Raw genomic sequence first — 15,105 nt, 5'->3', positions numbered from 1 at the left:
GTAGGTGAGGCTGAGCGACTGACTGGCCCAGAGTCACCCAGTGAGCTCCACAGCCAAGTAGGGACTTGAACCCGGATCTCCTGAGTCCCTAAGCACCATAACACGCTGCACTGGATCTAATTTCTATACCACCCAACTGGCAGGGGCCCTTGTGGCAGTTTACAAACACCAGAAAGTGCCTCCAAACAATGCAATAACTGCCATTAAAATGAATACCGCAGTAGAAATATTAAAGAACCAAAAAAAGAAGCCAGTATTCTCAAAGCCACAAATTAAAAATTAAATGCTTGTTGGAAGAGGAAGGTTTTAATTTGGCACTGAAATATCTCACAGGGTTGTTGTGAGGATAATGTGCAGAGGAGGAGGAATCTGCAAGCTGCCTTGGATCTCTTGCAGGAGAAAGGCAGACTATAAATAGCATAAAAACATAAATAAAATTAATGCATGCATTCTGTCGGTGCTTCCCCACTCGTCCTCAATTTCCCACCCCAACCACAGGCGGGAGCAAGCTCTGGAGAAGAAGTACCCGGGGCTCTTCAAGCACCATCCCTCCCGCAGCCTTCTGCACGGCAACACAGTGGAGAAGCTGATCAAGAAGAGGAACGTGCCTCAGAAGCTCTCGCCGCACAGCAAGAGGTGAGCAGCGGCTGAGAAGGGCCGATGGGGCAGGGAGGGAGGGAGTGTGGCTTATGGGGCCACCCTGAGACACATCAGGGAACGGCTGCGTGGACTAACGCGAGTGGCATGGTTGCGTGGGAGTGTAGGCACACGGGAAGCGTTTGGTGTGGAACTCAGCCACCCAAGAGCCTCAGCTGTCTGCCTGTCTTTCTTTAAAAATGTTTTTAAAAAGCAGGTTTCTAGCCTCTAGTATTATACAGACATACTGGGAAGTGTGTAAGGAATTTCAGAAGCCAACGGGCAACTGCTTAAGATGTGCCTTCAGGGTTTGGCATATGTCTGGGCTCCTTGCAATGCCTAGCAAAGCAAGAATAAATTGTGCCCAGTAATTTCAAGTGTGGAATGAATGAGAGAAAATAAGCAGAAATATGCAAATTTGGTTACATAATGTATACTGGATAGAGAATTCAGATTTTCTAGGGGATGAATTTAGATTTATTGACCTCGGAATGTATATATGTGCAGGATTTCCAAGCTGGGACCCACTCAAGAGATATTAGTACAGCCTAGATAGGGCTGCCACATCCTTAGATGAGATACAGCTACAAACGTAATATCAGGCAGGGAATCCTGCAGCCTGGGATTACTAGCTTTATTCTGTTGATTTTTAAACAAATTAATCAAGCTTCTAGCCCCTATGACTTTAGAATATGCATGGAAATGCTGTCAGTACTTAGCAGAATCTCAAAAATCAGAGAAAGATAAAATATCATTTCCAGTGACCAGGTAATGCTTTGGATAGCTCCTTAACTTTTCACTATTCAAATAAGCAAATATACTCCATTTATTTGGATAGCTCCATTTATTTTGCACAATTTCTTCAGACAGAATTATAAATAATTACAGAGTTATGAAGACAAAATTTAGTGGAATAAGATAGATGCTGCATGTTCTTGGATTCCTTTCTTGTAAGACGTCCAGAGACTTTTTTTTAGTAATGGACAACATAGAAAATAAATAAATAAAAATAACATGTGCAGCAGCCATGAACTAGCAACCATCCTTCAGCATTACAAATCTGGCTCAAAATAAGGGTGGTTATTTAGTGATGACACAAATGCAGCAGGAATCCCATGCGCAGGACATGCTGGCCGCTGGACTGAGCCATTTGTTCTGACGTGGCTGCTTTTTGTGTTCAGGCGTGAGATGACTCGCCAGCACCCCCACCTGGTAGCATCAAACAAAAACTGCACTCTGGAATATGCCTGATGGTGCAGCTTCAGTCTTCCCATGTTCTGGCAGGGAGAGATGGATGCACGGCGGCCTTGGAGCAATGGCCGGGAGCCAGGGGATGGACTTCTCCCAGGGACACTGTCCCACTTCTGTTTAGCCCAACCTCTGCTCCTAACAAGCAGAAAAAGGAGAAGCAGGCAGACCAGTTTTGCCCAGGACTCAAAAAAATGGCACTTTGGCCTCCCCTGGCATTGTGTGTGCTAAGGCAAAAAAAGGCCAAGCTGTCTGTATTTCAGTTTCTTTCCAAACTCTCTGAAACTTACTTCTACTGATAGCAATAATAATAATGTGAACAAGATTGTTGATGATTTGATCAATCAATGTCAGCCCTTATAGTCAGCCTTTTTACATATGTTTCATATGAATGTTACATATTCATAAAATACAAGACATCATTAACAACTGCAGTAATATACCTTTATTGTGGAATCAATAAATGCAGGCCAGGAACAATATGGGAAGAACTACCAGCAGGAGACAATATTCTAAACTGGAATGCAATAATAATAAGAGCAGCTGCTACTGCTGCAGTTCTAATTGTAGAAGCTCTTCTCATCCACTTTCCTCTCAGCAATTCAGTAGGTATTCACATTGATCATGAAGAAGGGAGACCATGGTGTTGTGTTGCGCTGTTGAATTTCTGTGCCTTCCCTTCCACAGGCCTGACATTCTGAAAACGGAGGTGCTCATGGACCCAACCCTGCCCCAGCTGGCCATCCCTGTGTGCCAGAAAGGCCCCCCCTCCCCTGGGCGCAGCCGCCGAGCCAAGTCGCGCTACCGCAAGGTCAGCACCCGGGGCAGTTGCGGAGAGCTGGCGGAGCCGGCCGGAGCCAAGCGCCTGGAGCCCTGCGCGGCCTTGCGGGGGCTCCAACACGACCTGCTGCTGCGCAAGATGTCTTCCTCCAGCCCTGACCTCATCTCCACGACACTGGGAGCCGAGGGCCGCAAGGGGGCAGCCGGGCCCGAATCCCCGCCTGCGGAGCAGCCTCGCAGCGAGACGCCCAGTGAAGATGCAGCCTCTGTGCCCTGCTCTAGCAGCCCCGAGTCACCCTCCTCCCGGCAGGGCGCGGTCGGGCCCCCGGGAAAGGCGAGGCTGCAGCCCGGAGAGGAGGCCGAGCGGGAACACGGCCGGGGCAGCCGGGCAGGGGCCATGCCACAATCCCAGCACCTCACGCCAGCGGCCATGTTGTATCGGGCAGCTGTCACCAGGAGTCAGGTAGGCCAGGAAAGGGAGTGGAGGGCTTCCTTCGTTTTATCATACCTGGGCCACACCCAGGGCGATCTCTGCTGGCCAGGTGGTCTCTTGTACCAAGGGCAGTCCTCTACTTGAAAGGCTGCTGGAGGGCAGGTTTCTGTTGTTAAGGTTTCTCTACTGGCAGGGCTGGCCTGTCCCTTTCCAGTTTCAAGCTCATGAACCCCCAGAACCACTTCCCATCCTCAGTGAGGCCTGGGCAGCAGCTGAGCAGGCCAGCAGGCCCCAAGTCACAGTCTTTTCCACTATGGTGAGATCTACTGTATTTCTACCTAAATTGTAACAAAACATATGCAAATGTCCACCTAGACATAGAAATTAGCATGTGCAGATGCTATGGAAATCACCTATCTCTTCTGTCCTCATTTTCTGGGATTCATAAGCAGCCACCCTCAATCTCAGAAGCTTGGCTGTTGTAGCCAAGAAAATCACTTGCTCTAGAGCAGATGGTGGCTTATTTGTTTCCTTGTTTAACATGCTGCATGTCTTCACCAGTTTATCATGGTATGTTTCCAAAGTGCTCAACAATGCAAAAGCCAGTACAAACCCCTTAACATTCAACTGAAGAGAACAACACAAAAATAGAATGTGTACAGCTGCATAGCAGCAGAGACATTGCAAAAGGACTTTCCCCCTGTTTTCGCCTGCCTCCAAAAAGAGAACAGGAAAGAGGACAAATGAACCTCCTAGAGGTGGGGTGATCCAGAATTTACCACATAAACAAACCCTGATTCTTGTGCATACTAACTTAGTGTCCACATGAGCTGGTACTCATGTAATTAATCATCAGCCTTAATGGAAGTTTGTACAGGGGAACATAGCCCCTGAGAACATCAAGACCCACACTTTTTAGTACTTTTTGGTCAAAATCTACTACCTGAATTGAGCCCAGAAATAAATCAGTGACTAGTGTGTGTTTCCTTTATTTAAACATAATTGCTCGTGTTTTTTTCTCCTTCTGATTTATCATCTTTGCTTCCATTCTCTTTACTGTCCTAATCCTTGTGTTCCTCCACTTCTTCAGTTTATTTGTTCGTTTGTGTGTGCACCCCTGCATTTTCATTCTTATTTCTCAGCCCTGTCATTTTTGTTGATTGCTTCTTATTTCTGGAGCAATCACTTGAGATCTGGCCCATTCAGTCTTGCCCAATTTTAAAAAGCATCTCAGCACTTCTTTTGTCTCAAATAGGTCATTCGTGATTGTACTATTCTGTCTCCTTCTTGAAATGCTTCCGCCCCTTTTCTTTCTTTCTCTCCAGCTTTCTCTGTCTTGACTTGCATAGCAGTTGTCTTGTCATTTAGATTGTGAGGTGCGCGGTTTTGTGGTCTGCAGGTCTTTTATGGTAGGGTGGCCATCTGTCCTCCTGTCCGAAAGGTCCAGCTGGATTTCAGGGTGAAGAACCCAAAGGAGGGAGAGCAGGGAGGGACCGTGGAGTAACCCATCTGCAGTGAGCAGCTTGCTGAGCACATGGAGGCACATGGGTCACCTGCTCATAGGCTTCTCCACAAGAGTGACATGTCTAGTTTTTCTGCTGAATTGCTGCAATTTAAGTAGAAATCCAGGACACCTAATTTCTTCATCTTCATCTCAAAATGTAAATTAGCATGTGTAAATGTGTGCCTGCTGTCACCATCCTTTCCAGTGGTGCATTTCCCTCTTTGGCCACCCTGTCCAGGAGCATCAGAAGTTATCAGTGTTGTTGCCAGCATCTGAGGAAGAATCCAGGTGACTTAAGGTGGCATGTGGGTCCCCTGCCTGCCTGCCTTAGTCCGGCGGAGAGGCAGCCTTGCCTTCTCTCTCCCAACAGATCCCATCTCACTGAGGAACCAAGGCAGAGTCTGTGCAAAATCTAGGCCTAACACCCTCCCAACCCCTCCGCCGAAAAGGATGCCTAAGTTCAAAGAGGGTCCAAGCTCCTTGTCCAAGAAGGGGGCATTTGCTGCCAGCCTCGAATTATTAAGATCTTCTGTGTCCAGTGAAGGATTCCTCAGGAAGGGTCACACTGTTACCTCCTTTGAGGGACCGGTCACTTTCTTAAAGAGGTGCTGATTATCCCAAGGGCCTCGTGAGCTGTCTGCCCTCCCTTGATATAGTCGGCCACAAGGGACAAGGAGCGGCTGGCCGAACCCTACCGAGCACCTTGCCTATAGCCCCGTGTCCAGACCCTGGAACAGTCCAGTAATGAAGGACCAGACAGCTCTCTGGACACCTCCAGGGACTGGCTGGTACCAACTGGTGAGTCCCGGTTACGACAGGTTCGTGCCATGTTACCCTGCCATGCTGGCATGTCCCGCCACCGAGGGAACTAGGGCAGGACTCGCCACATGAGCCTTGCTAGGGCAAGTAAGCATACTAGAGCAGAGGCAAATATGTCATTCACTCACTCACATTTTTATGGACCATTACAATAGCCACATGGCTCTCTGGATGGTTCATAACAACTAAAAACCATCCAACAAATCATAAACATCCAACATACGAGCAAATTCAAATAATAAAACATAAGTTCCAATAAAAACATCCATTCCTGCAAGAGGGGCACCAACTTTGTTGACTTCACACAAAAACCAGATTGGACTGCACCTTATATATAAGTAACAATTAAAATTTTAAAATCCTTCAGTTAAAATGCCACCTAAAAGTAGAATTAAAATAGAATTCAGACTGTTATTCAACATTAAAATACTCTAAAAATAAAACACTCTGCCTAGTGCTGAAATGTGTACAAATATTCAGGATGTGTTTGGCTTTTGAGCTTTGATTCATAGGGGGTGCTCTCCTAAAATCTCACAAAAATGAGATTTTAAATCACAAAAATTAAATTTGTGATTTAATTTTAAGGCACTGCAGATGTGCATAAACTTCAGATCTTTCCTACCTAGGGTCTGCCACAGGCTGCCCGCAGGAACCCATGTGCCCCAGATCCATCAGTTGGCCCCTGGCAGGTTCCTCGCCTCTTCAGAAGCCTACATTTTTTATTTCCTTAATCATTTTTTTAACCTGAGAGGCTGGCCTGCTGCAGAGCCAAACTGCCACTTTTCTTCAGGCTCAAAGGAGCGCTTTGGGCTTTTGGAGCTTGGAGCCTGCCACTCTGCCTTGTACTTCAAAGCTTAGACAAGGGACCTTCCACTTAGCCTTACGAGGAGGCCATTTGAGTGACTCAAGCTTCCCACAGCAGCCGTGTTGTGAGAGCACCCACAAGGCGCTCTCAGAGTGCCAGATGTGCTCACTGACACTCAGAGGATGGGCACTCTGCTCTATACCTTCTGAACCTCGTCCCTCAGTTGAGCAGAGCCCACAGGTAGGCATTCAGATGGGAGCTATGCCTGCATGTGTCCTCTCTGAACCACCAGGCAGAGCTGTGTGCATATAGTCCTGAGATGTGAAATAATGTCCATCGAGGCTTGGATTACTACAAGGCTCTCAGTGTGGGTCTGCCCTTGAAGACTATTTGGAAGCTGCCACTTGGGCAAAAGGCAGCAGCCAGAGTAATAAAAAGGACCAGATGGTCCTAGCATGGAGCACCAATTCTGGCCCACTTGCATGGGCTGCCTGTGCTTCCAAGCCCACTTCAAAATGCTGGGTTTAACCTATAAAGTCCTACATGGCTTGGTACCACAAAACCTGACAGAACACCTCTCTCAATCACAATCTACCCAGACACTGCAATCAAGATCTGGGTCCTGCTTCTGACTGGCACCCCCGTCGGAGGCTCAGTTGGTGGCAACATGGAAAAGGCCCTTTTCAATGGTGGCTCCCAAGCTATGGAATAGACTCCCTTTTGAGGCCTGCCTGGCACCGATTTTAATACCTTTTTGGCACCAGGTTAAGGCTATCCTCTACCACAGGTCATTTAATCAATTTAATATTATATCGGGGCTTATAATAGCTGTTTAAACAGGTCTTTTGTTTGAATTTGTATTGACCATTGTAGCTTTTTACACTTGTTTTAAATTTGGCATTGGAATTGTGTATGGCACTTCTTGTGATGTTCTTATTGTTGTCTGTATTTTAGAATATATTTTATGTACTGTTGCAAACTGCCCAGAGAGCTTCAGCATTTGGACAGTATAGAAATAAAAGTCACAGCAGCCGCTCCAGAAGCATCTTCCCCTGCGCAGATGGACAATGGTGGTGGAACAGGGCTTCTGCGTCCTCTCCTTCCCCGACTCTGGAGGGGAGGGGGGGCTGCAAAGGAAAGAAGAGGACACGGAAGTCCATTCCACCAGCAGTGTCTGGATCCAAGCCCAACCGTGTGGAATGGCGAATGAAGCAAGCTGCGTTTCCGTGTGGACATTCAGCCCCTATGGTGTCGCTCTCCTGACTGGGGCTATCTCCATTCAGCCCTGATTGAGCACAGGGGTTTGCATTCAGCACCCTAAGTCCAGCTCACAGAACATGTTGAAAGATAATTCCATGCAGCAGGAGTGTACTTTCAAAAGATGGGATTGGTGGGTAGATTCCGTCTGAGTTTTGGTTCACCTTCTATCTGCCGTGACCCTGACAACTCTCCTTTTTTCTTTTTTGCCCAGAAGCGCGGCGTCTCCTCAGAGGAGGAGGAAGGCGAGGTGGACAGCGAGGTAGAGCTCCCCCTCCGGCAAAGGTGAGCATTTTGCCTTTATGGGCCTCTTCACCCTGTTGGGCATTTTGAGGAGGGGATGGTCAGTGCCAGGTCCCTTGGAAGGCCTCGTCAGGCAGATTGCTCTCCTCCAGCTCTTTGTGCAAGAGCAGAGGGGTTGTTCTCCTGGTGGCTCATTGGTCCGAGGCCAAGAGTGTGCATTCTCTACACAACGTCCGATGGAGCGGGGAATGTCACTGTGTCACCATATTTTCAGGACACGGCACTAAATATCTAGTAGAATTGCTTTGGCTATCGCTGCCTGAGAAAAGCTATGCTAAATAATACATGGAATAAAACAGGAGATTTGTTTGTATTTTTCCATGCAAGGGGCATTCAAGGTAAGTGGAAGTTGCCCAGCTGCTTGAAAGCCCATGTGCCCTGTCCTGAGCTCCCTCAGACGTGGAATAGGAACAAAAAAAAAAATCATCAGGCCTTCTTAAAGTCATTATGTCTCTGTTACCTTAAACTGAACTTTTTTGATTCATCACTCTTTGGTTGGTTGGAGCATCGCAACAAAATAGATGCATTAGGGAATGCTCCTATGGCCCCTAGATATGGTCTGAGCAGCCACAGGATAGTTCCTAGGAGGTTCCCAGCTCCAAGGTTGGAGAAAGCACTCCAGCCTTGGAGCTGGGAGTCAGAGCTCTGCCCCTCTGCTAGCTGACACAGAAATAACTGCACTGGGTGCAGTCTGATGTTAGGAAAGGGATCTTAGAGAGTGGTCAAAGGGGGCAGGGAGAGGAGAGATCCTGAAGCTACTCCAGCCCCCTCCCTGCATCCTCCAGGCAGTCAAAAATGGTGAAAAAAGCAGAGCAGGAGCGATTCTGCACTGGGTGAGTGTGAGCCCAGGAATTCAGAGGCTTACTCTGATCTGGTGCAGTGCAGAGAGCTGATGTGGTGTAACAGTTAAGAGTATGGGATGGCAGCTTAGGTGATCTGGGTTCCAGTCCCTGCTCAGCCATGGAGCTCACTGGGTGACTTTGGGCCAGTCAAAAACTCTCAGCCTACCCTGCCTTACAGGGTTGTTGATGTAAGGAGAAGGAGAAGAATTATGTAAGCCACTTTGAGTTCTTAAAAAAAGAAAATGAAAAGTTGGGATAGAAATCTAGTACATGCATAAATAAAAGTTTTTCCCAACTCAGTGCCCACCAGATGTGTGGGAATACAATCCCCATCATCCTGAACCAGTTTGGATGATGAGAGCTGTGAACCAGTATATCTGGAAGACTCCCATTTGGAGAAAGCTTAGCTAATATGTTCGGCAAAAGAGTAGACTAAGCCTAGAAGACTAAGTCAAGAAAGCCAGGCTTACTTCCCTGTCTGCAGGCTTTCCAAATATTGAAAAGCACATGATCAGTTAATATCAGCCAGTGGTATTTGTGCCGCTCTTTGCTGGAAGTGGGCTCTACTGGAGATGCAGGGATGCCACTACAGAACACTTGCGCTTCTCTTCTCTTTCCTTCCAAAATAGAATGTGTGATCTCACTTCACCAGCTCAGTGTTTCTCCTCTGCCCACACACTTAAGGGGAACAGAACAGGGATGGAGAAACTCGGAGCTGGGTCTAGATTTAAATTGGACCAACCACACTGATGGAAGTGGCCTTCCCCACCCCCTGCTTCCCGCAGCTGCCCCTCCAACCCCCTGAAAATGCTACCTAAAGGGCCTGTAGACCCCTACGATTGGGGTTTGTTGAGGGGGGAAGAGGAAAGCTCCCCAAGTCTGGCAGTGAGACCTTGCAAAACCTTCTTGCAGAAGGTAAATTCTAGACCCAGGCCTTGGAGTGCAGTAATATTATTTCTTTCATTTCTGTAACATCCAGTGGTGAAGCTCTCTGGACTGTTCACAGCAATTCTTAAAACACAGATTCCAAGACCGATCAAAAATACAGCATAAAATGCAGATATAATAAAATGCAACATAAAAGTATACAAAATATAAAATCGTGTAAACAACTAAGGAGGCAATCCTGTTTCAGTTTAGGCAGAAAAAAATGCTGGGCTCTGTTGGCCTTTTTCCATCAGCACTTGCCTTAAAACAGTGTCAATCAAAAAAGAAACTAGACCTGTTAAAGCAGTTTACATGTGTGACATTTAACACTGGGAGATGAGGGCAGTCTTAAGCTGGCTTTGAAAAGATGACAGAACCAGCACAAAAGGATATTGGCAGAGAGATCATTCCAGAGTTGCGTTGAAAGCCCCCTTCCTTGTCATCTCCCTTGGAGGTGGCACTTGAAGAAAGGCTTCAGGTGTAGATCGTGGCATCCAGGTAGATACAGGTCGGGGGAGAGGCACTGTGCCAGGTATTGTGGCCCCAAGCCATGGAGGGCTTTTTGAGTTAAAACCAGCACCGTGACTGAGGCTCCGAAGCATATAGGCAGCCCGCATAAGCAGGCCAGAGACAGTCTGAACATGTTGTGTCATTTGTTCGGTTTAGCAAGAAGCTTCCAGGGAAAGAGAAGACGACTCATCACTCCAGTTTTTGCTGGCAACCACACATATCCCGTAACACCTTGTTCCAGAGTCCATCTTGGGATCTAGGAAGCAGCATCCTAGAGTGGCTGTCTGAGTGGCTGTCTTTCCACAAGCAGGTTGCTGGCCAGCTCTAGCACCATCGGCGGGGCACTTAGGTCTCGCTCCTGACCCCCCAGCTCCAAAATCCCGCATTCTCAGAGCTAGGGCTCAGCTGCTCCCCCAGCCTGTGCTTGCAGCTGGGCCCCAGGGAGGCCAAATAGGGGATTGTTGGGGCAGGGAGCGGGGAGGGCTTTGGATGGGCCTTGAGGGCTCCTGCCAATTCCTGTTGGCAGCCCAGCTTCCTGCCATCAAGATAAAAGGCAGAGTGCGAGGTGTGGCAGCTGAGGTGGCTGCCTCACCCCCTCCCTGCAGTGGGTGCTGGGAAGCTTCCAGGGGTGGTTGGGCTGCGCCCTTAATTAATTTCCAGCTCTGAACTTAGTGGTCTTGCAGATGCGACGCCCTTCTCACACACATTCTTTATTTATGTTTATGCCACTCAATAACCAAGGCTCTCTGGGCGGTTAAACACACACAAAATAAAACTAAGTTTAAAAAACTGCGATTGCAGTTGCAATTGGATCAGCATAGAGGCATAGCAGCAGTGCTAAGAAGGACCCCAAAAAGGTCTTCACCTGGCACCAAAAAGAATACGAAGTAGGCACCGGGCGTACCTCCTTAAGGAGTTCATTCCACAACTGGGCTGCCACCACCAAAAAGGGCCTCCTAGTATTTACCCACCTCACTTCCCTTGGAGGGGCTTCTGGAGAAGGACCCCCAAAGATGACCTCAGGGTCCAGGTAGGTCCATATAGGAGGAGGCAGTCCTTCAGATAACCTGGCCCCAAGCCACTTAGGGCTTTGAAACACTTTGAATTGGCCTGGACTCCAACCAGCAGCCAGGGTAGCACTAGGGAGGAGGACTGGCATAGTGTGCTCTTGTGAGCCAGTCCCCATCGACATTCTTGCTGCCCTGTTTTGGATTGGTTGAAGTTTCTGGACCATTTTCAAAGGCAGCCCCCCATACAGTGTAATCCAAACGAGAGGCGTGGAGCATGGATCACTGTCGCTAAGCTCTCTGTCCAGGTAGGGTTGTAGTTGGCAGATCAGCATTGAGCAGATAAAAGGTGCTCCATGACAGAGTCCGCTTGGGCCTCAAGTGACAGTTCTGGATCCAGGAGCACCCACTAACTATGAGCCTTGTCCTTCGGGGAAGTCCAACCCCATCCAGAACAGGTTGAATGTCTCCCAGCTGGACAGACAACCCACCCGCTGACAGCACCTCTGCCTTGTCTGGATCAAGTCTCAGTTTGTTGGCCCTCACCCAACCCATTACCATGCTCAGACGCTGATGAAAAGAGAGGTAGAGCTGAGTGTCACCTGTATACCTCCAGATAACCTCCCCCAGCAGTTTTGTGTAGCTGTTAAATAGCATGGGGGATAAATGGAGTCCTGCGGTACTCCCTGGCATAGCTGTGAGGCACAGAGCCATAATCCCCCAGCACCTCCTTCTGGAATTGGCCCGTCAAGTAGGCGCAGAACCAGCGCAGTGCCTCCCACTCCTAGCCCAGCCAGCCTATCCAGAAGGTTGCCGTGGTCGATGGTACCGAAAGCAGCCGAGAGGTCCAGGAGAACCAACAGGGTCGTGCTTCCCTGGCTCTCTCCCGGCAAAGGTCATCGCACAGGGCAGCCAAGGCAGTCTCCATTCCAAACCCAGGTCTGAAGCCTAATTGAAATGGATCTAGGTAGTCCGTTGAATCCAGATTGCAGGAGCTGTTCAGCCACCACCTGCTCAAGCACCTCACCCAAGAAGAGCGTCTTGGCCACTGGGCTCTGGGTCCAAGTTGGGCTTTGTCAGGAGTGGTGATTCGTTAGGCACGGAGTGTGCCACTTGGTAGACCAGACCCTGCCGCGCTTGGGAGCGCCCTGCTTGTTTTGCTGAGTGTGCCCTGAACTTCTGCCCTGAACTGCCGCCAGGATGGCATCACTGCTAGGCAGCCTTCTTTGACTGCTGGCTTCTCTACAAGGAGTTGAGAGCACTCCACATTTTTTAAACTGGCATCTGGAGCAAGCGAGGCCATTTGCATTGGTGGGAAGAGAAGCAGGAATGGGTGGTTGAGATCTTGATTGCGAGATCTTGCCTTTGCAGTCGTCCTTCCTTAATCCAAAGTAATACCACCCTTTGGTCCCACAATTAAAATCTACATACTGAAAAAGCCATTTCCCAAAGTTCCTTCATGCTTTTTAGTGATTTTCAGAGGCAGAGGTTAGCCTCAATATGAAATAAGTGGAAGATTTTCTCTGTTGCTGGATGCCGAGAATCTACAGATACAGGGAGATGGAGTCCTTGAGAGAGCAGGGTGAGACAGCAAAGGCGGAACAAGCAGCTTTGGCATGACAGGCCCGGAGGAGGAAGAGGCAGGTGTGTAGGGGATGTACGACTTTGGCCCTTCGTGCCCGGCTGCTTCCTGTCCAGCAGAGTCAGGCTGGGCACGCAGCATTGTCACCCAGTCGCTTCCCTAGTGAGAAGTCTTCCCCTCGCTGGGTAGGTGTGGAGAAGAAACAGGCCTTCCTCACCTTCCTTTTCCCCTTCCCAAAGCTCCAGGCCAGCTTCCTCTGGAGCCTGGGGCCTCTGTTGCTCACCTTTCCCCTCCCATTGCCTTCGCAATCGGCTTTCCAGCTGGCTGTGTAGGGGGACCCATCCCCCTATCCCGCACTGCCCCCCAGCCTCGAGGGCAATGGAGCAAACCCACCCACTTCCAACAGGGTAACAAGAAGCCCATAAGGACACGATTACTCTACCAGTATTCTCCCCAGTGTGGCCCCATCCAGATGTCAGGCGACAGTTCCCACTGGCCATATTCATGCTGGATGGGGGATAATGGGAGCTGTAGTTGTGAACCACCCAGAGAGCTTCAGCTACAGATGGTATAGAAATGCAAATCATCATCATTGTCTTCATCTGGCATGATGGGAGGCGCAGTCTGCCAGTTTGGAGAAGGCTCTTTCAGACCCAACTTCTAGCAGCATTTTACTGCCTACAGCAGCAGGAGATTTGGGGTCCAGTGACTTGAGTTGCGGGTGGAATGAGTGGAACAGTTTACAGCCCCTCTTCTGATTGGGACCTGCTGCCATATCTTGGAAGGGAGGACCTGGGAATGCCCTTTGCAGGATCTTTGTTCAGCCCGCCACCAGCTTGCCCGGGGGCACCATCCACTCATGCACTGGCCATGCTGGATGGAGCAAGGGTCTCCGCAGCTCCAGACCCCTCTTTCCCCCCCTCTCCCCTCCCCAGATGGCCCCAGGCTATGAGCAAACGGCAGTCGCTCTCCACATTCAGCTCGGAGAACTTCTCGGATGGAGACGGTGAGGAGGGTACGGGCAGTGAAGGTACCACGGCCTCCCACAGCGGGGGCACGCCCGACGTGGCCAGCACCAACACGGATGAGCGGCTGGACGCCGAGCGCTCTGACGATGACATTCTGGGGCACTCTGACGGCCTGTCTGAGAAGGAAGCTGCCATTCGGCTCGTCAAGCGCCAGCTCAGTGCTGAGCAGAATGCTGGAGAGGTGGGTGCAGTGTGGGAACGGGAGGCATTGACACCCCTTTCTGTGCCATGGGTACTTCGGGGGCTGAGACTTCCTTGTTTTGACTCAGGACTCTGCCCTGGTGCTAAGCCTGGGCAATAAAGGGGCCTCTGGAGTACTGCAGGGCAAAATTAAATTTATTATTGCAAACTGGGCAACATAATCAACCTTGTCTGTAACCTTTGAGGCCCACACCGCCTGCTCTTGGCAGCTGCTGGTTTGTTATGACTGTGAATGTACTGTCATCGTGAGCAAGCTGGGGAGCAGAATGCAGCATCTTGAGGGAATTGGCTTTTCCCCTCACTTTTAAATCATCAGTTTTCTAGCCCTCAGGATTGCAAAGAGAATCTTACAGTATCTCGACAATTTCTGGCAAACTTTCCAAATCCAAAGAGCTGAATTTCCAGTGGTCAAGGAGACACATTCATTGCCCGTTCCCAGGACCAGCAGAGTTAAACTAAATTATGCAGTGTATGTAGTAAAACTGCTTTATTTGTTCAATATGTAGCGGCTGTTTTCAGCTTTTCTGGGTACAGTTTGTTCATTTTGCCAAAGATGGGAGCCTCTGTCTTGCAGCCTAAATCGGCTGGGTTCTTCCTCGCTTTGCCCCACTGCTGAGCCCTCTTTTTCCTCGCTCTCTTCCTCTGCTTCCAGGACCCAGCTGCCTACGAGGACTCGGACTGCGACAGTGCTGAGCTGGACCATTCAGGCAGTGGGGAAGTGCAGAGACTCCCTGACACGCCCCCTTTGTGATCTCACCCACTGGGTTTCCCTTCCTGGGTTGTACAGCTCCCCAAGCCCTTCTCTGCACCACCACTTTCTCCCCAGATATTTATATAAATAATCTATAAAGCTCTATATAAATCTATATTATCTCATAATCTCTGGAAGGAGAGCCAGCACGCCTCGCCTCCCCCCCCCCGCCCCCACTCCCGCTCCCGCATTCTCTCAGACTGGGGTGGCGGTGGTCGAGGGTCACTTCCTGCCGTTCGGGCTTGCCGTTTTCACTTGGGGCAGCTGGAGACTTCGAACAAACGGACACAGAAACCTGCACTCGTCGGCCTGCAACTCCGTGCGGAGGCTTATCATGTACTCTGTGCAAGGAGGACACACTCCCTTCCGTTTGGCTTCCTCAAGAGTCCTGAGGGTTGCAGGATCCAGCCAATGACAAACCAGCATTAGCCAGGCCTGATGAGCCACCGATGGGGCCGAGGGACGGAGAGAA

General features: G+C 49.5%; 1 protein-coding gene across 1 annotated transcript in view; it reads left to right on the top strand.

Moving 5' to 3' along the window:
- The window catches only part of MAP3K12 (mitogen-activated protein kinase kinase kinase 12), a 29,820-nt gene extending 14,917 nt beyond the window's left edge, over window positions 1-14,903 (top strand). Inside the window, exons 9-13 of the mRNA XM_044443168.1 lie at window positions 499-636; window positions 2,572-3,127; window positions 7,697-7,767; window positions 13,589-13,862; window positions 14,535-14,903. Of these exons, the coding sequence (XP_044299103.1) occupies window positions 499-636; window positions 2,572-3,127; window positions 7,697-7,767; window positions 13,589-13,862; window positions 14,535-14,633 (1,138 nt within the window). The 3' untranslated portion in view covers window positions 14,634-14,903. The remainder of the gene's footprint in view (window positions 1-498; window positions 637-2,571; window positions 3,128-7,696; window positions 7,768-13,588; window positions 13,863-14,534) is intronic.
- The last annotated feature ends 202 nt before the right edge of the window (window positions 14,904-15,105 follow it).

This window comes from Varanus komodoensis, unplaced genomic scaffold (genome assembly GCF_004798865.1).
Source record: "Varanus komodoensis strain SLA01 unplaced genomic scaffold, ASM479886v1 scaffold41, whole genome shotgun sequence".
NCBI lineage: Eukaryota > Metazoa > Chordata > Lepidosauria > Squamata > Varanidae > Varanus > Varanus komodoensis.
This window is presented reverse-complemented; position numbering and strand designations above follow the sequence as displayed.